Genomic DNA, 27711 nt, shown 5'->3' on the forward strand with positions numbered 1-27711 from the left:
GCATTGGCTTTGCAGCCCCGGGAGTTCGGGCCTGCGCTGGGTGCTCACGCATCAGAGCTGCAACCCCGAGCGGGAGCGGGCACGGCCGCGCAGGGCGCTCACACCCCGGCTCCGCACCTCGCCCGGCGAAAGCCCCCACGACGGGCGGGCGGTACCTGGGGAGTTCAGCGCCTGCGCACCACGCAGAGGAGGAGGAGAGGGGCTGGAGCGCAGCGATGCCTTTGTTCAGGCCGCGGTTTCCCAGGCGCCCCGGCGGCGGGGGCGTGGCCAGGCGGCGGGGGGCGTGGCGGCGGCGCCGCGCGGCTCAGTCGGAGCTCGGCGCTCGGAGCGGGAGGAGCTGGCGAGCGGCCTGTGCGCGGAGCGGCCCGAGACACAGCGCGAGCCCACAGCAGCCCGGCACATCGGCCGGCCCCACAGGAGGAGGAGGAGCCGCGCCGCGCGGAGCCGCCGAGGATGATAAACACGCAGGACAGGTACCGGCCGCGGGCGCCCTGCGGGACAGGCCCGGCCTGGCCCTCGCGCCAGCTCGGGGTGGCTCCCGCACTCTGGCAGCGCCGGGGGGCCTGCGCCGGGGGCCGCTGGGGCGGCGGAGGAAGCTGCGGGTCCCGGGAGCCCGTTTGTGCAGCGTGACACCTCCTCGGGGTGCGGGCTCGGAGCGGGGGCCTGGGCCTGCTAGAGCTGAGGGGCCGCAGCGCCGGCTGCCATTGGGCCGCGCTGCTAAGGGCCGCCTCGCCGGCCCCTGAAACCGAGGGGCGTTGCGGGCTGGGTCTGGCTGCGGGAGCCCAGGCTGGGAAGGGAACCCAGCGCTCGGCGTCTCAGCGGGGCTTGGAAGTGGTGCAGTCAAACCGAATCAGCTCCGGCTTTGAAAGAGGCGTTAGAGAGACTCGCGTTTCCCCCAAGCAAAGTGTTATCTCTTTTGGGCTGAGGTTTAGGGAGGGCGAGCAGGATCGCCGCTCCAATGGCCTGTCTGCGGGCCAGCTTATCGCTTGCGCTGGAAACCAAACGTGAGAGGCGCTTTTGAACGTACACTGGATGTTTGGCAACGCAGGAAGGTATTTTGTTTATGATTGTTCCCCTCAAGCAATTCTTAGCTTTTAACCTAAGCTGAATGCTGACTCGGCAGTATTAAGGGGGTCTCACCTGTTTGCTCTCTCTAACTGCAAACTGATAATAAAGTGTCACTAATCTTGGAAAAATGCTCTGAGTACAACTCAGTAACCTTCTTTTTGGTATAATCAGGATAGACTCTCCGAGGCAGCTGGGCATTCAAGTAAAAAAGGACATACTAAACTAAAGGGTTCTGCAGTATGAGCATTAATTCTGCCATTACATCAGGGGCTGGATAAGTGGTTTCTGAACATAAAAAAGTGTGATTAAAACCAAAATGACATTGTATATGAGACTTCTCATCACAGGGCTTTTGGAAAAAGTCCTGAAGGCCCTAAGTGTTATGTAAACTGTAAATTAATTCTATCCAGGGACCTAGAAATCAGGTCAGCAGTGAGGTGATGATTTTCACTTGCATTCACTATAATTAGACATGAACACTTAGTCTAGCTTTTGAGTGTCCACAAAGTGAAATAATTCATTTTAAGCCTTTTATTTTCAATCATATGTAAGGCATGAGAAATGTCATGTTGTTCACACATTTTTAAAGCCTTATTACTTAGTATTTCTTAATGTCTCTCATTCCTTTTAAACTTAACTAAAAAAAATTAACACCCAAATTTATCCATATGTTCAACCTGCATATACATTATCTGTCCTGAAGGTACAATCCAGTTCAAGAGATTATAAAAACTACAGCTAGAAAAGATTTATAGGGCCATATTTTCAAAGTCATGCCCATGCAATTTTACTGCATACATTTGTGTGCCAGGCTAATGTGCCCATGCATGTCAAGTTACTTGTGTATGCAGTGTTACTGTAGCTGTGTTGGTCCCAGGATATTAGAGACAAGGTAGGTGAGGTAATATCTTTTATTGGACCAACTTGTGTTGGTGAGAGAGACAAGAAGAGCTCTTTGAACTCCAAATCTTGTGTGTCTCACCAACAGAAGTTGGTCCAATGAAAGACATTACCTCACCCAATTTGTGTCTGGGATACTTGTGTGCAAGTTAACATGCCTAACTTTGAAATTCTGATCTGGTAGGTAATCCTATCTACTCTTTACAGAAGCAGAATTGAACCCTTCAGTAACTTTCTTATGAGCTGGTTCTTACATATGACTTAATCTGTGTAATATTTAGAGGCAGGTTTTTACTAATGTGAAACTGATAGTGATAAGTGGAAAAAGAAAATATCAACTAGTTTAACACTTTCCCTCCGTCTTTCCTGTTTTTCAAATACTGTTCTTCCATTAGGTGAACATCCTATATAGTATTCTTTTTGTATCCTGAGACTTGAATCTCTGGATTTCTTGTTAAACCTCAGTTGTCATAAAATACTTTTGTGATATTGTCTGTCATGGGGTAGTCATTGTGGGTCACCAGAGAAACTATTCCTGTTTCCAGGGAGCATCTTGTGTGCGTGAGAAAAAAGGGAAGTGTTCAAACCTTTCACTAATGGTTATTGCTTATGTTAAAATGGGAAAAGTGGAGGCTTCCCACGGAGACATTAACATGACAGGAATGAGTTTTACTTCTGCCCAGCACAGTATGTACAGTTGGCTGTCATGTGACTCTCTCCTGGCAAGTAATGGAAATCAGGGAGTATTAAGCCTTTGGTAGTCTTAAAAAGAGAGCTTGTGTTAAAAAGACCAAAAACTTTACAAAACAGAATCAGGAGTGCTTCAGAGTAGGAGATTATTTCCTCTGCAAATTTGGGGTAAATTTATTTTATGCATGGATTATTCCTGTATGGATTATTCCTGCATGTTAGGTGAGAACACATGGAGAATGTGTATTTCAATTAGTGGTTTTAGTGGGATGATGCAATTACCTTTCCCACTTGAATTATAAACAAAGTACTGCATGTCCCTAGAAAAGCCTGGCATTTTTCTGTTCATATTGCATTTTAAACTAAATATGGAATGGTTTGGGTTTTTTAACTAATTCTTTTCCATTCCAGGGCTGATCCTCCCTATTCTCCCTTCAGGCTGCTTTTTTCCACTTCTGGTACCAAGATTATATTGCAGATGATCTAGTTGTTATCTCTTGGTTAGCAATTCTTGCTAACCTAGTTAAATTTTACTCATTAGATGGTGAATAAAGCTGAAAGTCAGAGTAATGCTTAACTTCTGAAGGAGCTTCTAAAGAGAAGCAGCTTTCAAGCCTCATCTGTAGAGTCCTGTGTGAATACAAAATTTGTATCTCCATCTGATCTGCAAACATGGTCCGCATATATAGAGCAGAAAACTACAGATTTGTAGGGCTCTATTCATCCAGTGAATAAAGATCGATCATGTTGTCAGCTGCCAAAAGTTCATAATCATTAGTGATACATTTACCCAACCATATCTTGAAGTGCAGTGGTTTCTTTTTCAGCAAGGATTTTTTTTTAATTGGATCAGTTCATAGTTTTGAGTCCTGAATAAACTTTGTATTGGTTCCTAAGATTATCAGAATTGTGCAAACAATAATAGAGACTGGAGGGTGTATCTGACTTATTTTCTGTGTGATGTGTTTGTAGAGGCATTCTGTGATCATGGTATATCTTTTTGATATTTAAAGAGACAAACAACACTTTATAAACTGACTCGTTAGGGTTAAGTAATGGACTAACATCTTCTTTGTTAGGACTGTGTTCAAAAATGAACACTCCCATATCTACTCAGGATCTGTTATGTGCAGTTTAAAAAAAGTCTCCATGATGAATTCCACCATAGTGATGTGGAAATTGAAATGGAATCTTTTCCATTTGAAACTATATCTCTGTCTCTGTCTATATATCACATGGATTTTGAGAGCCAAACAGATATCTTGGTGATGGCCATGGATTAGAAAGCAACTTAGGCTCTTCTGGTGCGATGGATCCCTAGGCACACTGTGGAGTTGATCCACTCCGGGGTCCAGAGTTGATGAGCTGTTGTTCCAAATGCCCCCCTGTTGTCCAGGCCAAAGAAGCTTTTGGGGGGACTACTGTCCTGCCAGTATTTTGGTTACCAATTTGGGATATCTAAAGGTTTAGCAGGATAAAATGTCAACTACGCACCAGTGCACACTTGAAAATAGCTCATATTTGGTGTGGGACTTAACACAAAGAAGTTTATATTTAGAAGTTAGAGAGTACATGACATATGCTTTTTAGACAATCTAGTGCCTTTTTTAGCTAAAAGACTGTCAGTAAATACACAACTGTATTTTGTAACCGAAGGAGTGCAGCTTTTAAAAAAAAAAAAAAAAAAAGCCAGCACCAGGAAGAGAGAAGGAGAAAGGCAGAAGCAATAGAGAAGAGGATAATCTTCATGGTGTTCAGTAAATGAATGCAAAGTGAACATCTGCAAGATTTAAGAAGTGTATAAAAACTTGTTGATCATGAATGCTGGGGACAAGATACTGTGTTTCTCAGGTGGTTTGAGGCTAAGACTTAGATACCATTCCTTCCAAGGCTGCCATTAGTATAGATTTGGGAAAGTGAGAAAATGCTTCTTAATCTACTCTTTCCACATCTACTTCTGCCTACAAGGAGAGCTGAGTTGCCCCATTTTACTAACTCTGCATGTAGCATGAGGTGTACAGCTTTTGGACCCTGGCTAGATTGGTTTGGGTCTTTTTCTGGGAGCATAGATAGAGTGGAGGATGGGGTGGGGAGTGGCAGTAGTATGCAGGGCCAAGAAAACATAGCAGTGGAAGAGGTTTAATAAACTGCTGTTCTGTAAACACTTTGGCTGAGCTTTCTTGGTCCAAGCTGTGGATGCTAGTGAAGGGCCTGGCATAGCATAAAGGATTCAGGTTAGGAAGTGTGACTATCCCCTGTGTAATAAATTTCACACTTACCAAGAAAAGTGAAATTAAGAAATGTTTCATGTGAGTTACTTTGGGTGAAAATATTTGGTTTTCATCACTTCACTTCATTATTCAGCTTCTTGAAACAATGCTCATGACTTGAAGGGGGAGTTATCAGTGCTATACTGCTGGGGGGGAACAAAGCTGCTAACCCCTTTCTTTGTGGGAGGGAATGGGCGATGCACAGCAAAGCATTTTGTCATGCAGCTCTATGCCAGTAGCTGCTAGAGAGGTGTGACAATCAATTGATTGTTCCAGTGATGTGGGTGGTGAGGAAGGACAAGGTTAGTACAAAATGCAACTGAGCATGTGTGTAGAGGAGCCTGCCATACGTCACTGCTTTGTGTCTAGTAACAGACAGTCTGTTGAAACAGAGTTCATTTCTACTGCCCCTTCAGAATAGTGCCAAAGCATGTTGCATGTTAAAATATTTGAAATGGTGGAGGGGAAGAAGATTTAAATTCTGCAGTATTGTAGTAGTACTGTAGCCAGAGTTTTTCAGTCTGTGTTTTGCCAGAGTGTTTACAGTTGCCTTTACAAGTTAAAATTTGGCTCTTTTGTAAATGTTTAATCAGTCACCTGATATTCAAACAGTCCCCTTTCATGCAAACAAACTGGTTTGGGCAGCCCTGATGTAGAGTATCATTCAGGACTCAGTCCTTGGAAACTTAGATGATTCTTGCATAGCACAGAGAAAAAAAATCCTGGAAAACATTACTGTGCAACTAGATTAATCTGTACAACTAGATTAATCTGTACAAAAAGTGTACGAAAGGTGTGGGAGGACTTACTGCAAACTTAGGATCTTTAATGTGGATGCTGCTTTTTAATGTGTTGTGTTCCCTACTGACTGTCCCTCTCCAGAGCTACTCAAAACACCATTGTTTTCAGTGGAACTATGAAGGTGGTATTTATATAACCTCATGCTGGGGTTTTTCATAACAGGAATTGTAAAGAATGACCTCCTGCTTCTTTGTATGGTTTCTGCAGGTTTTGTTAGTGTAATGTTGCTAAGCAGTGTCCCAGTGAAAGGAGCTATTACAAGGCTAGTGGAACAAACAGCGTTCCAGAAGTAAAATAGTTGCCCTCATTGACTTGCTAGAAGTCTTGGAATGTCGGGTGGAGTGTGAAAGAGACTTAGGCTATGTCTGCATTACATACAGACGTGTCGCTCAGCTTATGTCACTCAGGGACACCCACCTGAATGATATAAGTTATACTGACATAAGTGCTGGTGTGGACAGCGCTATGTCAGCAGTAAAACTGCTACCGCTGCTTGTGGGGGCTGGAGTAGTTAAGCTGCCAGGTAAGCGCACTCCTGTAGGCTTAGGCCATGCCTATATGTGCTGCAGCACCGCTGGAGCCTCTCTGAAGAGAGCTCTCCCATTGAAATAATAAAACCACCCCCACAAACGGCAGTAGCTAGGTTGACAGGAGAAGCTGTCCTACTAATATTCACACCCCTGAGCGACATAAATTATGGCAACATAAGCTTTAGTGTGGACATAGCCTTAGAGCAGCTACACAGAGTTTACAGCTGCATTGATGCAGGTTCACCACTGTAAACTTCCTAGCATAACCGTGCCCTTAGTCTTTGCTTCAGTGACCCTCTAGCTACGTTTTAAAGCATGGCGTGTAAGGGACGCTTTCTTAACCCAAGTAACAAGCTTCTAAACTCTCTTCTCTCTTGTGCTTGCCCTACAAGAAATCAACAACATTTAGGACACAAGTGCATGTGGAAAACTTTGTAAGTGTCCTTCAGCCTGACATTGGATCTCAAATGAGGCTTCATTAGAGTATGAAAATGTCAACACCTTAAACATTTTATAGTGCACTTACAATGTTTTGAGGACTAGCCTCGTTCCACCTCCCTCTTGGAAAATGTGAAATTTAAATCTCCATGTTCTAGATCCTATCTATATGTAGGTGTTTGTTTATAGAAAATATGTGTTCATCTGGTCCTGCCTTTCCAGCCATCTGCTATTGGCAGTTTTCTAAACTTTTCTTATTGGTAGGAGGTTGCTCAGCACACCCCCAACTTTTTTCAAGTTTCAGAGTAGCAGCTGTGTTAGTCTGTATCCGCACAAAGAACAGGAGTACTTGTGGCACCTTAGAGACTAACACATTTATTTGAGCATAAGCTTTCATGGGCTACAGCCCACTTCCCCCATTTCAAATAACACTGCAGTTTTTCTGGTAAAACAGAGCTCAGGTATCTTTGATTTACATGTCCAGGTGTTAGAAACATGAAATTTGTCATTGACATTCTGTCACTAGTGTTCTCGAATTGTCATTTGGAGTCATGATAGCTGAACCACTAAACATTTGCTAATATAACTTTGTGCTATTCTTTCTCTTTTGCAGTAGTATTTTACCTTTGAGTAACAGTCCCCAGCTACCATGCTCCAGGCACATTGTTCCAGGGCCTCTGTGGTGCTCCTGATGCCCCTCACCCACTGTCGAAGATCCCCGGTGGGCGAGGGGGTGGCAGGGATCCTTCTCTGATATATAAGGTGAGCCTGATTCGATATGTAGAGAACTAATTACCTGTTTTGTTATAATTGAGAGCTCTGGGTTCTCCTGTGCACTTAAAGAAATGCTACTGTTCTGTTATAAGCAATGCTCAGATTAGGGGGTTGGGAGGCTAGCCTGCCTTGCTACATCTAGGGGGTACCCCACTTCTGATTTAATCGAAGGCGTGGGCGGTAGTGTTTTGGCCCTTCTCCCTGTGCAGCCAGGAGCAGAGCGTGGAGCTGCAGAGAGGTCAGCAGGTGCCCCTGCCTCATGGCAGCAGGAGCTGGGGCACCACAAGGGGATGGTCTGCAAAGAGACCAGTAGGCTTTCCTGCGTGATCAGGGTCCCCAGTGCCACCACTCTGTTGGGGGGGGGGAAGTCCCACCCCCAAACATAGCAGGTCCTGCTACCCAGGCTCAGTGCTTCACTGGAGTCTCTCGGGCTCCGACACTCTCCTCCAGAGAAGCCCCTTCATCCCAGCAGGAAGTGAGAGGTGCTGCTCAGCACCCTGGCCAGCTGCTTGGCAGAGATCGGAGCAAGCCTGCCACATCCTGTCCCAATGGCTCGTCCTCCGGCCATGGGCTGTGAAGAGATGGGAAAGGGGGATGGGTGTAATTGAACAAGCCAGGAACCCTACAGGAGGCAAAGAGCTAGAAATGGGAGCTGCCACCACAGGAGATGAAGGGGGCAAAGATCCATCCCTGTCCCTTTTAGGAACTACACATTGGGAGAAGCATGGGTAGAATGGGGAGTCAGAGTCGGAGGAAGAACCCATAGACAGGGCTCAGGGGAGCTAGGAGCAGTTGGGTGGGTGCAGAGTCTGGGGAAGTCAAGGGCATAGGTGGGGTCAAAAGATGTGGAGTGGTAGTGGCAGGTAGACGGGATGCTGGGTTGGTGCAAGGGAGGAGTTATGATTGTGGGAAGAGGTGGGACAGAAGGTTGGCAGTAACAAGTAGGGGTGGTGATGGAGTTAGGGGTAGGACATGAAGGCCTATTTGGGGTAGAGGAAGGGCAGCTGAGGTTAAGAAAAGAGGCAGGGCAGAAAGCAGGGGAGGGGATGGTGAGGGCAGAGGGGAAAAGGCAGTCTTGTGCAACTGAGCTTGGCTTGGCTGTGCAGAGGATGTCAGCAAAGGAGCAGGCCAGGGAGTACCCTGGCATCTCACTTGGTGTGGTGTCCAGCACCATCCTTATTCATTAATGGCTACCCTATTTCTTTCCACTATAATTCAAGCACTGATTATAAGGTAACTAAACTAGGTAAATAAGGTAAGACCCTTAAAGTGACACTGCCAGGTTAGTTGGGTAGAAACACTGGCCTGAATGCTGTTTTGCTTAAAGGAAAAACACCACCTACTAACTGAGAAATAAGTGAGTTCTCCCTGCTGGTCTGCTTTGAGTAATTAACTCACCAATACTATTCCCAGAGCTCTGTGTTCCTTGTGGTATCCATGAGGCTGGTGTGTAAACACATGAAGTAACTTTCTAAACATCTTTTCTAAACAATAGGAAGTAGGGACCAAAAAGACACAATGCTTAACCGGAGCAGCTGACAGTCTGGCAGGTTAGACAGGAATGCTGTGTCCTAGAGATCACTGATGATAGCAGTATGGAAGGGTGCAGTCTGCTTCCCCACTTTCAACTCCTACCCTAGGTATTGTTTACATTCTCCTTCCATATGCATTTTGTAGAAAAACGTCTCTAGCAGGAGCTTTTGTTTTAAAGCAACTTCGGAACCATTAGCGATTCTCTCAGAGAACTCATGGATCATGGGGTAGGTCTCAGAGAACTAGAGAAGAATGCAGATAGTACCTGTTTTTAAAATGGGAACAAGGAGGACCTGGGGAATTATAAATCAGCCAGCCTGCCTTCAGTACCTGGACAGATACTGGAACAAATTATTAAACAATCAATTTGTAACATCTAGAGGATAATAGGGTTATAAAGAATAGCCAGCATGGGTTTGTCAAGAATAAATCATGCCAAACCAACCTAATTTCCTCCTTTGACAGGGTTACTGGCCTCGTGGATGGGGGGAAGCAGTAGATGTGATATATCTTGATTTTCGTTAGGATTTTAACCCAGTCCTACATGACATTCTCATAAGCAAACAAAGGAAATGTGGTCTAGATTTAATTACTGTAAGGTAGGTGCAGCACTGCTTGAAAAGACCATTTTATCAATTGTTTGCTGTCAGTTTGGGGGATAATATCTAGTAGGGTCCTGCAGGGGGCAGTCTTGGATCCGATACTAGTCAGTGATTTCATTAGTGATTTAGATAGTGAAGTGGAGAATGTGCTTAGAAAGTCTGCAGATGACAGCAAGTTGGGATCAGTTGCAAGCATTTTGGAGGACAGGATTAGAATTCAAAAGGACCTTGATGAATTGGTCTGAAATCAGCAAGGTGGAAATTCAGTAAAGACAAATGCAAAGTACTATACTTAGAAACAAAGAATCAAATGCACAACTACAAACTGGGGAATAACTGTCTAGGTGGTAGTACTGCTGAAAAGGATGTGGGTGTTATAGTGGACCACAAATTGTACGAGTCAGCAATGTAATGCAGTTGTGAAAAAGGCTAATATAATTCTGGTGTGTATTAACAAGTGTTGAATGCAAGACATAAGAGGTAGCTGCCCCACTGTACTCAGCACTGGGTAGGCCTCAAATGGAGTACTGTGTCCTAATTGGAGAAAGTCCAGAAGGGAGCAATAAAAATAAAAGGTTTAGAAAACTTAACCTATGAGGAAAGGCTGAAAAAACTGGACATGTTTAGTCTTGAGAAAACAGTACCGAAGTGGGACCGGATAAGCCTGTAAATATGTTGAGGGCTGTTGTAAAGAGGAGTGTGAACAATAGTGCTCCATGTCCACTGAAAGTAGGACAGGAAGTAATGGGCATAATCTGCAGCAAGCAAGATTTTTAGGTTGGATGCTAGGGGAAACTTTTGAACTATAAGTGTAGTTAAATTCTGGATTAGGCTTCCAAAGGGGATTGTGGAATCCCCATCACTGGATGTTTCTAAGAACAGGATAGGCAAAAACCAGTCAAGGATGGTCTAGGTTTACAATACGTGGTCCTGCCTCAGTATAAGGGGGCGAACTTCGACCTCTCAAGGTTCCTTCCAGCCATAAGTCTATCTGTATCTTTTTTTGCCCTTAGTTCTGTTTTGTTCCCTTCAACTTCTGGCCATTGATGGATTTCGTAGGAAGAGACAGACAATTCTCAATAGCATACTCCTTAATAGTTTTATGGGATTATCTTTGAGTGACAAATGTTTTTTCTTTATGGGATAACCTGCCACAATACACCTCCCATCAGCATAAGGAGCAAGGATCTATTAGTGATTGGAATCCTGATGGCATGCTGTGCCTACCATTTCAGAAATCTTTGATTTGTCCTTTGCACTAGATAGATATTTAACTGTGCTCTTTAGGAAACATCTGCTTTGATTGTGGAGGGTGGGAGTGGGATATAGGCCCTGTTGAATCAGTCACAAAAATATCCTCCTGGAATCTTTGAGAGTAAGACACTTCAGTCATTTTATCTGACCTAGTTGGGTGATGACTTTTCTTTTAATTCGAGCATGGTGAACTTTTTAGGTTTTGTGTTTTTTTCTTTTGTGTTCTAGCGAGAGGAGCTTTTTATGGTTAAACATTGTGCTGTGCTATAAATGCCAGCTTTGGTACGCTATATAGCCCTTTGGTACTTGCAGAGAAGGCAACATAATGCTTGCTAGGATTATTAATCCAGTAGTATGAGTGGTTCCTATGGGCCATGTCTATTACAGCTAGCTTTAAATAGTTAATATAAAAGTAACAGTTGATATCAGTTTGGAGAGAGGAAGAGGGAAAATGGTAGTGTCAGTAGTGGACTTTGGAGGAATTCTTGGGTGTTGCCTAGAAAACAGTGAGTCGGAGATCAGGAGGCTCTGAAGAGCGTTCACTTCTCCAATCCCATTGTCGTTCACTCACTAATCTGCCTCAAGTTTTTTTTGTGTATTCCACTGACAAAATTACTTGGAATGAAGGCCACTCTGGAGAAGACACTTCTGAAAAACATAATGGCTTGGCGGGGCCTCTAGTATTTAGAATTGCTCTCGCCTGCCTCTGATACTGAGAACATTTCCAGCAGGGATGTTGGCATTAATTGCTGTCTAAGAATACAATGTCCCACCTAAGAATGGCCATGCTGGGTCAGACCAAAGGGCCATCTAGCCCCAGTGTCCTGTCTTCCGACAGTGGCCAGTGCCAGGTGCCCAGAGGGAACAAACAGATCAGGTAGTCAGTCAAGTGATCCATCCCCTGTTGCCCATTCCCAGCTTGTGGCAAACGGAGGCTACGGGCACCATCATGTCCATCCTGGCTAATAACCATTGATGGACCTATCCTCCATGAACTTATCTAGTTCTTTTTTGAACCGTGTTATGGAGTTCCAGAGTTTGACTGTGTTGTATGAAGAAAAAAAAAAAAACTTCCTTTCATTAGTTTTAAACCTGCTGCCTGTTAATTTCATTTGGTGACCCTTAGTTCTTGTAGCTGTATTAAATTTAATTCCTTGGGTGCTGTTGGCAAAAATCCATTTAATCTTTGTTCCTATGGGTTGTCACAGGGCCTCTATTGAAAGCAAATAATTCCTTATTAGCATAGTTTATTCCAGTATGGCACTTGGGTTGGTGCAAAGTAACTGTAAATGAAATGTTAACTTCTGATCCAGGGCACCTGTTCCTGAGAATCTGCCTGCCCTCCCTCATTTGAGAGTAGAATATTAAACACATGGTATTTGTATCCAGCAGTATTATAAATTGAACGGGTTATGCTGCCTTTCTTTATTATGATTTTTCATTTTAAGAAACTTAAATGATGCAACTCTCTAATCAAGAGGGCTTTACCGCACAACATAGTCAGTGGTCAGAGCTGGTATTGTATTGCAGACAGAGACTTATGCTGAAGTACATGCTCTGGGTGGGTAAACTTGGCAGGAGGATGCGGGTGCTGTACATGCCAAGAGGAAACTGCACACATGGGGTTCTCAAGTCATTTGGCTCTGGTGGATCATAACATCCTTTCTCCCCAATAAACTGTCAGTACGCATGGTCCTTCCTGCTGTTCCTCTTGGATTAATTCAGAAATATAACCAGATTAGATGTCTCATGCACAGTACATTCTCCTTAAAATGGAAATTTGTCCTTGAGCCTCTAATCTGAGAGATTTAGTTCGACTGTAGTAACATGAGATAAAGAGTTTGTCTTAAAAACGTCCCTATCTTGACACCAACTCCTCTAGCACTAGTTTGTATGTGTCCTGCTGAGTTAACCTGAAACCAGACTTTAGTGGCATAAATAGAACTTCGCTCTGTGCAGATTTCAGAAGTCCCTGATCTGCTTTCCATTCCTGGAAACTGTCTTCTTTGTTCCCGACTCCATGTGGTTTTTGAGCTGGGGAGAGAGTGGTTTAATTGTATTTTAATATACATGGATAAAGAAACAGCCACCATGCATACTGATTAAAGAGAGGGCTTATATAAAACTTAATTCCCAAACAATTGGGGGAAACTGGCCCAAGGTTAATCCATGTAATTATGATGTACTATTGAAATAAACTGGGCCAGGTTATGACAATAGAGTGTAGGGGTAGGGAGGTTGTTTTGCAGGAAAAAAACTTAAGTAGCTGTGATGAGATGTGTGCAACCATGCACGCTTCCTTCACACCTAATGAATAAACCTGTTCCCCACAGGAAAAGTCTGTCTGACTAAATATCAACCCATTTTTCAGCACTGCTGTTCTGTGTTTTGTGCATTCAGAACAGATGGTACCTTCCTTTGCTCAAGTTAGCAAACCCCAAACAGTCTGATTACATGTGAGAGGCTATCTGATCCCACATTGGACACTATAATCAAATACAATCCTCTGAGTTTTAATAGATCAAATCACTGGTGTTTGATTCTTAATACCCTCTTAGGACAGAAGCTGACTAGTCAGGATGTAAACTTAAGGCTGACACTCCTCAAATCCATCTCTAAACAAAGGCGCAGTGCAGTTGAGTTAAGGCTGTAGCGTCCACCTTACTGTAATGCTTAGACCTGGGCCATTCTTTGGTTGAAACTGTGCTAGCAAGACATCTGAACAGTGGCTTGTACAGTCACACTGAGGAATGCCCACTGTTGTTTTTTACCCCAGCAGCTGTTAAAACTGTGCTGCTTGACTGCCTGGGAGATTAGTATGTACCACAGTTTCGCTTTGTAGTTATGTGGAGGTGGAAAATAGCCCAGTCCTCATTGTTTCTAAACTATACTAACACTTAAAATTGATTGTTACCAGCATAGTTGCCACTGGAATGTGGGCTTATTGGCTAGAATAGATGCATACTCCTGACAATACATTTTTTTTATAATGGCTGTTTTCACAAGGTGGCGTTTGTAGCAGTGTCGCTGTGTTTCATTGCTGTGTGTGCTGTATTAGGTCTGGCTTATAGAATAAAATGAATCAGCAGCAGGTGGGAGTTCTAATACTGATTTGGTAAAGTAATCTGACATTTTAAAAACAAGATTCCAGCATAAGTTATGACATTGGCAGTGGGTTTTTTCACTTCAGGTTACATCCTCTTCAGAGGACTATGCACTTTTTTGTTTGACTGAATGGTCTCAAAGTGTGCTTATTTAACTCTACACCATGATCCATTGATACCGTCAGGGAGTGAGGGGGCATGAGTCTGTCTGGGAGTCTTTTCTCCCCCTCCTCTTCCTTCTGTGATTCAGCAGCAGATTTGTCCTTAGTCTGCCCCTAAATTAGAAGTTGGCTGCAGATGCTAAACTCTTTCCCAGTTTAAATTTTAGCCTTTGGGGTTGCACAGATAATACCCATCAATCATGTTGTAATGTTTTTATCTTCCTGAGTCTGTAACCGGACAAACTGAAGCAGTAACCCTCAGAGCTGTGAGTGGCACCATTTGTCTCCAAGGAGTGTTGACTCAGAAACCTAATGGTGATTTCAGTGCCATCCTTAACTATTTCAAAGCTGATCATTTAGCGGAAAAGTGCAGCTGTGGAGATCTGTGACAGTGGGGGTGAACAAGTGATTAGGGTTGGGGACCATGAAGCAGCTGGTTGCCATTGAGAGTTGCTGGGTGAGAACTGTGTTGAATTCCCATTTACAAAACAAAACTCACTGACTATCCAATCTTCTGTCCCCAGTTCCACAGTATTCCTCCGTCTCCTGGGTGCTTAAAATAGCCTCACTAGCTGAGAATGCTTTTTATCTTCTACCCCCAGCCAGGGCCATTCCTTGTGGTTTTGGGACCTCTCCAGGGTAATCCATGCCTTGTCACTACCAGACTGGATAACTATCATGTGCTCCAGATGGTGCTGCACACTAACATCACCAGAAATCCACCTCCTGCTTGCTTTTGTAATGGTGCTTGAAAACAGCATGTGACACCTGTATTCCATAAGCATCACGGCTTCCCATTAATGTTTGGGTACAGTACAGTCTTGGTTTTAACCTGTATAACTTTAAATGGCTTAAGCCCCTCAGAGACCATCTCTTGTGTGAGAAGGGTCAGTTGAGGGCAGCTGAGGCACTTGAGCAGAGTCATCTGGCTTAGTTGGGAGGGTTCTTGAGACAGTTTGGAGAGGAGGGTCCTTTCAGAAGTCAAATTTGCTGGCCATTAGATTGTGTTGTAAAACTAGCGCTTTCTCCCAGTGTTTTGCTAGGAAAGTATTAGGCAGGGCGCGAGGTTGGGAGGATTTTATACTTTGCAGACTGTTCCAATTTTTCATTTTAAATGTTGTTCATGTGTATATGCTTCAAGTGGGAACACTTTCAAAATAAATTTCATTAAATAAAAACCCAAACTGATGCCTCTCTCTTCCCAGTGGCCAAAGCCCCAACTGCCCCTCTTCCCAGTTGTCAAAACTCCAGCTTCTGCACTGATTTCTAGTATACCTGCATTGTCCACACAAAGCAACTGTTTGACGCTGAGAATGCAAGGCAGTATCTCAGTGAAAAATACACTTTTGACACGCTACCACCAGAAGTTTGTGTGCTGCAGAAAGCAACACTGCTATGTTGTAGAACCTCACCGATGAACTTGAGTCTAATGTGCGGTAGAGTGAACAGAACCCTGCCATTGAAACGTTCCTTTTAATAAAAGCCTTTCTTCCTTGTAGGGGATAGTATCACAAATGTTCTTTCCAGGCATGCTACCTTCTGGCTGAGGAGTACTAGATGCTGTTTCCTTTTAGCCTTCTAGAAGGAGTGTTTTAGCAATGCAATGTTCCCAGGCCTTGCCATAGCCTCATTTTCAAAACTGATGCTTCCTTTCTACTTGTTACATGATTGGCATCTCCGACTTCATTACTCTCAGATGACTTAAGCTGCTCTTGTTTCCCAAGAGATTTTTCTTGGGCAAAATCCAAAGGAAAGCAATACTCTCATCTTTCATACTACAGTAACAATATCTGTAATAGAGAGGAACGGTGAATGTAAATTTCTAGCCACAGGAAAGTCCTTAAGACAAATAGAATTTTAATTATTAATGGCCTGTATGTTCATTTTGTTTACGACTGTAACTGGCAGCTGATATATTTGAAATGGCATCTTTTTGGACATACATTTGAAACATAGAATGCATCCAAATAGTGTTTCTGACCTGACATCTTTGTCAGTGAAATGTCACTAAACATGAATTCTAATAGCCTGCCTTTCATTACCACTTCTTTTCAATTTGATGGCTAAAGAATTCTGTGTGCTGTTTAATACTCATTTGATGCCCCCTGCTTTGGTAATAAGTTCTGGGAAATGCTCTTGAGTTCACTCACTCACGTTTTATGTAAGAACATGAGTTCAAAGAACCCCAACAAAGATTGACCATCAGATGCATGTGTGCTGGAATTGGCCAGTGGCCAATTGGCCAGTTTGCCAACATTGGGCAAATGTTTTGGAATGCCACTGGGCACAGAACTGGTCAGACCTTGGTGGATACTCTGAGCTACTAGATGAGTATTGGAGTTGAAGAGAGCTGTGTTCTCTGGGACATAGTTAATTATACAGATTTGTCAGTGTAACCTGTTGTGGAGTGAAATGGCATTACTGCTGTTCACAAGTGTAATTCTGAATGTGGTGTCAGCAAAGCAAGTTATAATTGAACTGGAGGGAATTTGAATGGGGAGACTTGAGTTCTCTTTATGGTGATCATTATGGTATGTCAACACACCGTCTACTCTAGGATCAGTGTTTAAAAAAACACCCTAAAATAAAGTGGATTTTTTATTTACACATTCTTTACCTATTTGTAGGCTTCAGTTGCCAAAGTGACTGTCTTGTATCTGTTTGAGTTTTTAATTATTCTTTCCTAGTTAGAATTTCAGGTTTAACTTCACAATTCTTAGTACACCTCTACCTCAATATAACGCTGTCCTCGGGAGCCAAAAAATCTTATCGCGTTATAGGTGAAACCAAATTATAACGAACTTGCTTTGATCCACTGGACTGCACAGCCCCTCTTCCCGGAGCACTGCTTTACTGTGTTATATCCGAATTCATGTTATATCGGGTCGCATATCAGGGTAGAGGTGTAGTAGAAAAAAACATTATTAAATGTTTTTCTGAAGTTCATATTTTAGGATAGATTGAAAATAGAATATTCTAGAAAAGCATTGGATAAGTGTATACTATTGTTTTTAGCCTTTACAGTGTCCAGGAGAGCTTTAAATCTAGTTCAAGTACTGATCTCACGTACATTTCTGATTACATGTGCCCAGACTATGGCCAGTCCAATCATAGATAATGCAATTTTTCAGTGGAAGATTTGAATCTTCTAGCAAATTCTCTGCAGTTAAGACTAAGCACGTTTACCAAGAGATTTGGCAAATTCATTCACTCGTTCACACTGTGCTAGATGAATGTAGATTAAGAACTTTTCGACATTATTTTCTCAAAGTGGCTGGTAATCCTGGGTGTCTGCCTGCACAGGTGGGTACTAGCACTAAAGTTAAAGGGAGTGGTGAAGTCAGGGCGGAAATCCTGTCTGGAAAGAATTTGAAGCCAAATAGTTTTAGTATTTTGTTCTTTACCTGCAGCAATTTGTAAAATTCAAGCAAGACCCGATCAGTCAGTTCTAAGAAAGCATTTCTACTTTAGTTCACTATAAATGTTAATTTAAAAGCCTTTAAAGCCTTCGGACTGTATTTCACTCTTCCCTTTTTTCCCCACATCAAAACCTGAAGGATGAGAAGCTCACTGTTAACCAAGATGTCTCAGTGCATGAAGGGAAACCTCACATCGTCCACTTCCAGTACAAGATTACGGAAGTGAAGATCTCCTCCTGGGATGCGGTGCTTTCCAATCAGAGCCTTTTTGTGGAAATCCCTGATGGCTTATTAGCTGATGGGAGCAAAGAAGGGTAAGCTCCTAAGATGTTTGAGTAGCATATGCAGGGTTAACTGCCTGTGGAAGAAGGTATGGCTTATAGCCAATGTGACACGGGGGATTGCTTTGACGAGATAAAGGGGGAAGGAATTTTTATATTTATGTAAGAATGGAGGTATAGCGTAAATCCCTTCCCCATTATTCCCTTCTACACCAAAGCTTCCTTATTCTTGTAGTTCTGCATGTATTTCTTTTTCCCCCCTAGGGATCAAAAGAGATTTGCTCTTCTCCTTTTTAGCATAAGAATTCAAATAGTATAAAGGGTCAGCATGATTATTTGGTACATAGTAATTTCCATTCTAGGTCAGACTAGTAGTGATCTTGCTCTGGTAACCTGCCTCTAACGGGCTGGTTACTAGATGCTTATGGGGAAAGGGTTATCTCCCCACATTTGACCAATTAGACAAGCTTTTGGGGGTGAACATTTTTATTTCCATACAGATAATTACATTGTCCCAAAGCATAATTTTCCTTTGTCATCAGTTTAAGTTAGCCTGCTCTTAGTGGAGCTGGCTGTTGTTCTCCTGTAGCCATCCCAGAACCCTTTAAAGTATCTCTGAACTCTGAGATCCCATAACTTCATGTTGAAGTGGACAACACAGATTAATGCATGTTGTGTGTAAATTTCATTTGGCCCTTAGCAGGCAGCATGTCAGGATCCTCCCTTTCTCCTCCATACCCTTCCATCATCATTCGCCTTCCCACTTCTTTTGTTTGATCCTAAATGTAGTTTTATGTGCCTTAAAAATCGGATCCAACTTCATAGAGTACCTAAACATGTTGGTACACAATCTAGCAGGGTATTCAGTGTACACCTGCACTGTACATCATACTGCGCAAATGGGATCTGGAGAAATCCTTGTAGTTTTTGTAGTTTGTAAATATTCCAGCGCTCCCAAACCCCACAGGCACAGATTCTTCTCTGAGGGTATTTGTCTGCCCAAGTCACCACAATTTTGTAATAGATTATTTTTAGTTGGGTAAAATAGGCCTTGGAGGTTATAATTAAAATAGATGATTATCATATTAACAAAATCCCTTCCAAGTTAATCCCCCTAGGTGTTATCCAGTCTTGCTGGCTGCTGTTTAATTTGGTCCTGAAATTCCTATTAGTAAGCGTTCCTGTAGTATGGTACTAGACTCAGGTCAGTGACTGATGGAAGAGCCTAGACTGAACTGATCAGTGGGGCTGTGGTACTTTGGATCAGCACAACTTATGTTTTACTAGTAGGTAGAAAATATTTCAGAAGTTTTCTGCCACCTCATCAGGATGGTACTGATGGAAAATTGCATCATAAGTAGGAAACCTGTTCTGTGAACAATATGTGAAAATTCTCACTGGCTCAGTGAGGCCATTTTTCCTCTTTGCCTCCTTTCCTCCTCCCCCCCCTTTTTTGTAAGGAAAACGTCACAGATCATTTAAAGGTTATGTGGGAAGCGAACAGGGTACAGGTTGGATCAGTAGCAGTTTACGTATGAACTGTTGCTTCTGAACTATAGCACTCTTGGTTACCAGCCGTTTCCCTGCCAGCTCAGACTAAATATATGTCTGAACCATGTCAGCATGTCTGTGCCAGCAAACCATCGTAGCATGGATGCAGCCTGCACTGGACAGAAGGCTTTTCCTGTGGGTGTAGAAACACCAGTTCCATGAATGTAGTTAAGTATGTCCTCTTCCACTGATGTAGCTGTGTCCACTGGGGATGGGCATAGCTGTATCAGTCAGGGGCTGGCTTTTTTTCACACCCCTGACCGTGGTACCTTTGCTGATACAGCTTTTCAATGTAGATCAGGCCTACCTCCCAGACTTTAGCAGTTGTTCTGATGGGACAGATATCCGTGCCTAGTGCACTGGCATGAATGTGGGCGAGCTCACCCTGTCTGTTGCCAAGGCAATTCATGAACACTTCCCTCATGTGCAATGAAAGGGCTGGAAAACTCACTCAGTGACTTATATTATTAACTTGGATTAATGTGGTGCCTGGTTATGGATCAGGACCCCAATATGCTAGGGGCAATAAAACAACAAAAAGACAGGCCCTGCCTCAACAGGGCTTTGTCATAGGATTTGTTCCTCCAGTGTTAACCAGAGTGCATAATTCCCAGGTGTCAGTGCGAATGCATCTCTTGTGCCTCAGAACGCCTTAGCAATTCCTCCTCATAAGTCAGGCTGACAGCGCCCCGTTGGGACTGATCGCTTGGTGTGACTGATGTGCCCTTTCCTCCTCCCTGACAGATTGCTAGCGCTATTGGAATTTGCTGAAGAGAAAATGAAAGCAAACTACGTCTTTATTTGCTTCAGAAAAAGCAGAGAAGATAGAGGTGAGAACTTTCACCGCTGTGTGTTTTTTTTCCTCCCTCGGAATAGACTGAAGCAGCTGCTGCTCTGCAAAGTACTGTCATGTGCAGGGCTTCACCAGGCCACTTCTGCCAGTAGGAAGTTTCCTATTGTGGTTGATCTCTGCACAGCAAGCACTGTCATAATTAGCTGTCCTGCAAATTTCTTGCCCAGTAGGAAATTATTTCTGTTGCCTTATTTGAATGCCTGATTATTTCTTGTAAAGAAAGGATATTGGATTTCTCTGTGGCTGGAAGTCATATAATCACACCAATTTTAATTATTTTTGGTCTTTTATTTCAAAATACCTGTCAGCAAGTATATCTGTAACAATGCAAACAAAAATGATTCAGAAAATGTTTTTTGTGGACAAATGGATTCCTTACTAGGCATATTAATACAGAACTCCATTGTTCCTTGCATCAGTAGCAATTGAGCTGTTGGGCAGTAAGGCTCCCATGCAGAAAAGTGCCCTTTCCCTGCTACTCCAGTAGCAACATGGGATCTCTAATATCTTTGGTCAAGACTCATTTAATGTTTCCTCTGAGCAAGAAATGAAACTGCCAAGTTCACATGATTTATAGTGAGGTGGCTGTCCTACCCCACGGGGGAACTAAATCACAGAATATCAGAGTTGGAAGGGACCTCAGCAGATCATCTAGTCCAACCCCCTTTCCAAAATAGGGCCAATCACGAGACAGATTTTTGCCACAGATTCCTAAGTGGCCCCTCACGGATTGAACTCGCAACCCTGGGTTTAGCAGGCCAATGCTCAAATCGCTGAGCTGTCCCTCCCCCCCAAAGCATGGTTAGTGATGGTTGTGCCTGGCTCTGTGCCCTGGTGTTGATCCCTTTCATTGTTTCCAAGTGGATGTTTGACCAGTTGATCTCCCAGCACTTCTGTTCTCTTCCAGACCTGTGGGTAACACATATCCTGCCTGTCAGTACTCATGACTGAAGGGGGATATGCTAGTATCTAAAGATAGATGTGTTGGATAGGTGATTAGAACAAGGAAGCCTGCAGGAATTTATGGCAAAGCACAAGGTTATGAATAAGCCAGTATTAAATTGACAAGACATGAGTGAGTGAATATCTAGTAATCAAACAACCTTATGATGGTAGAAGTAATAGATGCAACAAAATTCTTCTTACAAGTCTAATATTAATCCTCTGCTTTTCAAAAAAGGATTATTCTATGGCTTCATGCATCACTGTTTTACCTTCAGATTGGTAGGAACTCCTCACTTGCACTAAACACAGGAAAATATTTTTAAAAATAGGTTAGCTGAACAGCGTCTTTCTGGAAGTGAGCAATTGTTCGCATGAATAGAGAGCTGGCAGCACACTTGAGTCACCCACTGTGGAAGCCAGTAATAGCTGGTTTCTTCGAGATGTGTATAAAATAATTTTAGCTGCCTTTATCTTGCAGTGAAATGTCTTACCTGGTCCTGAAACAATTAATTGTCAGTGTTCAAACCCTTTCTTCCTCATGTGATCTGGAGCTCACATTCAGGTTGCTAACTACTTCAGTACACAGAACAAATCTGCCACAATGAGTCTTCCTCTTTTTAAAGTCATGTGGCACAGTTAAACTGAGTGAGACCACACAGAGGTTTTAGAATGTTTAATTGTTACTGGTATGTTAGTTAAGGAGTACATGGGAGTCACCCTAGTGTAGATACCCAAGGTCACACTGCTGTGGTTCCTTAGGGCTTGTCTACATCAGAAAGTTGCAGCGCTGGTGAGGGAGTTACAGCGCTGCAACTTTGAAGGTGTACACATCTGCAGGGCACCACCAGCGCTGCAACTCCCTGTTTGCAGCGCTGGCCGTACTCCCGTTTTGTCTCGGGTGTAGAGGATCCAGCGCTGGTGATCCAGCGCTGGTAATCCAATGTAGACAGTTACCAGCGCTTTTCTTGACCTCCGTGGAAGGAGGAAGCCTCTGGTAATCAAGCTGGTTTCCTTTCCCGGTTTGCTCTCTCGGTCCCGGAGCCACCCAGCAAACCGCAGGGAAGGAGACCTGCTTGCTCGGGGTTCCGGGACCGAGAGAGCAAACCGGGAAAGGAGACCAGCTTCGCCGCGGTTTGCTCTCTCGATCCCGGAGCCAGCCAGCAAACTGCAGGGAAGGAGACCTGCTTGCTCGGGGTTCCGGGACCGAGAGAGCAAACCGGGAACGCCGCGGTTTGCTCTCTCGGTCCCGGAGCCAGCCAGCAAACCGCAGGGAAGGAGACCTGCTTGCTTCGGGGTTCCGGGACCGAGAGAGCAAACCGGGAAAGGAAACCAGCTTCGCCGCGGTTTGCTCTCTCGGTCCCGGAGCCAGCCAGCAAACCGCAGGGAAGGAGACCTGCTTGCTCGGGGTTCCGGGACCGAGAGAGCAAACCGGGAACGCCGCGGTTTGCTCTCTCGGTCCCGGAGCCAGCCAGCAAACCGCAGGGAAGGAGACCTGCTTGCTCGGGGTTCCGGGACCGAGAGAGCAAACCGGGAACGCCGCGGTTTGCTCTCTCGGTCCCGGAGCCAGCCAGCAAACCGCAGGGAAGGAGACCTGCTTGCTCGGGGTTCCGGGACCGAGAGAGCAAACCGGGAACGCCGCGGTTTGCTCTCTCGGTCCCGGAGCCAGCCAGCAAACCGCAGGGAAGGAGACCTGCTTGCTCGGGGTTCCGGGACCGAGAGAGCAAACCGCGGCGAAGCTGGTTTCCTTTCCCGGTTTGCTCTCTCGGTCCCGGAACCCCGAGCAAGCAGGTCTCCTTCCCTGCGGTTTGCTGGCTGGCTCCGGGACCGAGAGAGCAAACCGCGGCGTTCCCGGTTTGCTCTCTCGGTCCCGGAACCCCGAGCAAGCAGGTCTCCTTCCCTGCGGTTTGCTGGCTGGCTCCGGGACCGAGAGAGCAAACCGCGGCGTTCCCGGTTTGCTCTCTCGGTCCCGGAACCCCGAGCAAGCAGGTCTCCTTCCCTGCGGTTTGCTGGCTGGCTCCGGGACCGAGAGAGCAAACCGCGGGGAAGCTGGTTTCCTTTCCCGGTTTGCTCTCTCGTCCCGGAACCCCCCTTGAAGCCGCCCAACAGCGCTGCAGTGTGGCCACATCTAACACCACTTGCAGCGCTGGTTGCTGTAAGTGTGGCCACTCTGCAGCGCTGGCCCTATACAGCTGTACTAATACAGCTGTAACAACCAGCGCTGCAAAATTTTAGATGTAGACATGGCCTTAGTAACAAGTGTATCCATTGTATCCAATTATCTGCCTTTGTTTGTCTATAACTTGTCAAAATGTGAGTTTCTGAGCTGACCTCACTCTGCCTGAGTTGTATGAATGATGCCTTGGTGACAAAATCTGTACAGTGTGGTAAGACAGCAAGCTGCTTGACTGGAAGAATGTCCCAAGCCATGGTAAATAATCCCTGTAATTGTGGCATTGCCAGTAAATTCCAGTTGGCAGCCATTACTGCTTCAAGTGACCTAAAAAAAGTGGGGTCTGGCATCACCCCGACATCTGCCTGTCCCCCTGCCGAGCAATTAATTCTGCCCCTAAAATCAGTTCTGTTTCCCCCACTCTCAACATCAGTTCTACCTCCTCCAGCCTCACTGCTGCAGCTCCAGGGGGTCCTCACTTTCTTTCCTAGGCCTGGGGTGGCTGCAGCAGGGTCCTCTCTCCTTCTTTCCAGGGAAGGGGGAGAAACAGCTCCTTGCTTGCGCATGAGGGAGCGGAGATGCTGGGCACTTCCTTGTTCCTCTTCCCTGCTCTCTTCCAGCACTGGCTGCTATCATTAGTTGGTCCTTAACTGCAACTGAGGGAGTGTGACCTTCATCTGGGCCCAAAGGCTTTCGTCACAGGCAAATCCACCAAGTGTGTGTCAAACACCCTGTGGCCCCACGTCCCCGCAAGAATGCTGTTGGCTGGTTAAGCTTATTTTTATGTAATCCTGTGGCACTGACAGTTCACACCATTGCTTCCCAGCTCAAATTTGCATCTGCCAGGGAAGATGTATTCAGACCCCCAGTTAACAGTCTGGTCTACAAATAATATTGTACCTTGTGGTGTGGAGTAACTCCACAATAGCATCTTCCAGGCAGCTGGAAGAAACAAGTTACTACCTGAACTTGTTAGACACAATATATCTATTACCTCCCCCACCTTGTCGTTCTAATACCCTGGGACCAACATGGCTACGACAACACTGCACACCTGAATTTTAGCATTAAATGTGTGGCTTATGAAGACCACAGCGGATGTTGGGAGGCTTGTCCTTGTTATGTATTAACTTTGTGAGATACAATGAGAAAGGGCTGACCCAGTGCCCCCTCTGCAGAGGCTAAAAGGATTTCTTTTAGTTTGTTGTACAACACCCACTGCTTTCCTAGGTGATGTCAGGGTCGGCTTTAGGGCAATTCCACCAATTCCTGGGAATCAGGCCCCGCAGCATCCGGAAGAGGGGCCCCACACCCTCCACCAGCAGCAACCGATTGAGCTGCCGCCGAATTGCCACCGCCATCTTCGGCGGCAGCTCAATTGCTGCCACTGTCTTCAGCGGCATTTTCGCAGCAGCTCTTTCGAATCGAGCCCCGCACATCCTAAAGCCAGCCCTGGGTGATGTAGGAAGATTGCACTTTGTTAGGGTGTATGCTACACTTTACAGAGTCTATCAGGAGATGTAGGATGGGCTTGTGTCTAAGAGGGCTGAACTCGGAGCTCTGGGGAATTTGTGACTGCCACAGCCTCCATGTACCCTTGAGCAAGTCACTTAATCTTCCTGGCCCTCACTTGCCCATCTGTAAATATTTCTCACAGCCTCCTTGGGAGGTAGGGGCTATTCGTTGTGAGGTGGTGCAGTGATTTTACCACCTTCCTGTTTGGTACACAACTGTGTTGCATTGGCACCTAGAGTACCTGGTTCGGATCCTGGCCTTGTTGTGCTGGGCACCGTACACTCCGTCCCTGCCCCAATGAGCTCTAGACCAGACACCCAAAGTGGAGGAAGCAGGGAGAGGGAAACAGAGATACAGCGTAAAGAACAGACGAGATACAGGTGAAGAAAGAGAGACATAGGGAAAGGAGAAGGTAACCGTGAATCTTTGAGTTTAAAAGGTCAGCCCACCTAAACATTCCTTTTCTGGTGGGCAGTGCAGCCCTGAAAACGTGGAGTTAGCCTATATGCATGTCGATTCCTCACCGGGACTTGGTGCTGCAGAATACAGCTAACAAGGTGTTTCGTTCCTAAGGTTAACGGTCTCTGTCTCTTTCTCCCCTTGGGTAGCTCCACTTCTGAAGACGTTCAGTTTCTTGGGCTTTGAGATTGTGAGTCCTGGCCACCCCTGCGTTCCATCGCGACCCGACGTGATGTTCATGGTGTACTCTCTGGATCAGAACTCTTCCTCTGATGAAGAATAGCCCCTGTGGAGTACGCCAGCATGACCTGAAGATGCTTTTGAGGGGAGAAGGGGTTAAATCTCCTTTCATGTGGAAAGGGAAAACAAACTTCTGTTGGACTGAAACTGCATTTCTCATTGTTACATTGGCCTGTATATCCTCCAAGTTGACTTTTTCATTGAAATGTGTTACATAGAGAACTATATCTATATCTATACACACACACGCGCGCGTAATCTCCATATAGTAAATGGACGATGTTTATGAACTGGCATAGAAGCTCTTTAAATACAGCTGTGTGGTATACTTGTCAGCCTAGCAGTGCCTCATGCTCGGGCTGTGAATGGAAGCCTGGCATGCCAGGGGGAACACAGTGGCTAGAAGCAGTATCGATTTCTAGACTTTTTAATTCAGTGTTTTTTCCCTGATCACCTGATGTGTGGCACACATTTTAAAGACTTGTCTATTTTTATGTTCACTCAGACTCTTAAATGTAAGGCCTGTTTTGGGTGTAGACACACAGAAGGAACGTGCTTGAGTTAACTCTTAGTGACGCTACATTTAAAACCCTCTGTTTCTGCATGGGGGTAACATGCTATATACAGTTTACCCCTCTTTTAAAAAAGCTGCTTGCTCTTCCAGCTTTGGTTTAAGCGTCTTACTCTGTTCAAGGTTACCTCTGCACTAGGGCAGCCTTCAGCAGCGGGGCATTCAGGTTAACTTTACCCAGCTGGTGCTTTAGTTTAGAAGGAGAAGAGCCGTTGCCTAGGCCTCTGGCAGTGCTGCAGTGGTCCTCTTCTTACATTGAATAAAAGGAGCATTGGGGCGCTGCCTCTGGTTCAGGTGAGCGCTTCTTTGGCTGCTCGTGTGTTAGTTGTGTGGAGCGGCTGGGAGTCTGTAGGAAAGGTGTGAGCTATCCTGGTATGAATGTGGGTCACTGGCTTTAAAGTCTCTGGTGAGACTGGTTAAGGGGGCTTTAGTTTTTAATTAATCACTTCATGATCTTCCTCATCTCAAAGCCGAGGTCTGTGCCTCTGTTACTAGCTTGAGAGAGGCCCTTGGAGGCTTCAGGCGCTGCTGACACAGGCTCTGTATCGAATACCAAAGGGAGCGGAATGCAGCGCAGCAGGACCATGATGGTGAAGGAGACTCCATCTGTTCTGCCTTCCTCCTCTCAGATCAGTTCCACAATTCTCCCCACCTGGGACTGTCAGTGGGGACAGGACAGGAGGAGGCTGGAACTGCTGGCTGTAGTTTGTCTCTCTCCACCACTTCTAATGTTGGAGAAGAGAGTTAAGCTCTTCTGTTGATGCCATTTGGTTTTAATCTGACTGGCTTTCTTTGACTGCTAAATAAGATATATATATTTATCAATCCTCCATTGGGGATGCATTGTGAGCTCTCGTGCTGACCTGGCTGCCTTATCCATTGCATTGTCCTTGTATGCTTTGTTCTGATTTCATGTTTATATGGAGGATGTTGTCTGAAAGCTGAAGCCATTCCATAGACGTTCATAGTCAGTTTATTTGGGGGGCGGGGGAGCTGTTGGGTCACATGTTGTTAGTGTGTGAATAAATGATTTTAAAGTTGGCGTCTGTCTCCCTCATTCCCCTCCCCCCAAGATGGAAGTGTTTGGATGTTGGCTTGGATGTCCAAGCCTCCCATGGCAGGGTGTTGGATTGGCTGAATTTCGGTATTGACAAGGGATAGGGGATACTTCCACATCTCTCTAATGTAGCCAGGCCAGGTTATCCCAGGGCTGAGCTGAGAGAGAGACTTTTGAAAGGCATTTAACCATCATCCTCTAATGTATATTTTGCAGTAAAATTGTTCTATTAATTAGTCTGCTCTTAGGAGACTTCCTTCCAGGGCAGCTTACAAAGCTATGGAATAGTCCCCTCAAGAAAGTGGTAGGAGCTGTAAAACTAAACTCACTGAAGGGACTAACCCTGCACTGTCCCTGTTAAGACTGACTGACTGGCTGATCTCCTGGATGAGCAGGCAAAGCAGTTTAATGTGTGGTGAGATTCCACTCTGTATTAACTCGCACACCCAACAATGTATTTGTCTTGCAGAGTTTCTTGAGTAATGAGATTGCAGATTTCTCTCCAAAACCTAAAATTCTCCACTG

At 44.9% G+C, this 27711-nt stretch overlaps 1 protein-coding gene across 1 annotated transcript; it reads left to right on the forward strand.

Moving 5' to 3' along the window:
• Positions 1 to 315: 315 nt before the first annotated feature.
• On the forward strand, positions 316 to 27171 carry OAZ2 (ornithine decarboxylase antizyme 2). The gene is given in 6 exon segments (XM_030577773.1): positions 316 to 473; positions 7311 to 7386; positions 7388 to 7459; positions 17683 to 17858; positions 20121 to 20206; positions 25468 to 27171. Coding segments are annotated over 6 exon segments (564 nt in total). The 5' UTR covers positions 316 to 453; the 3' UTR covers positions 25602 to 27171.
• Positions 27172 to 27711: the final 540 nt, after the last annotated feature.

The sequence above is a fragment of the Gopherus evgoodei genome, chromosome 10, assembly GCF_007399415.2.
Source record: "Gopherus evgoodei ecotype Sinaloan lineage chromosome 10, rGopEvg1_v1.p, whole genome shotgun sequence".
NCBI classification, from domain to species: domain Eukaryota; kingdom Metazoa; phylum Chordata; order Testudines; family Testudinidae; genus Gopherus; species Gopherus evgoodei.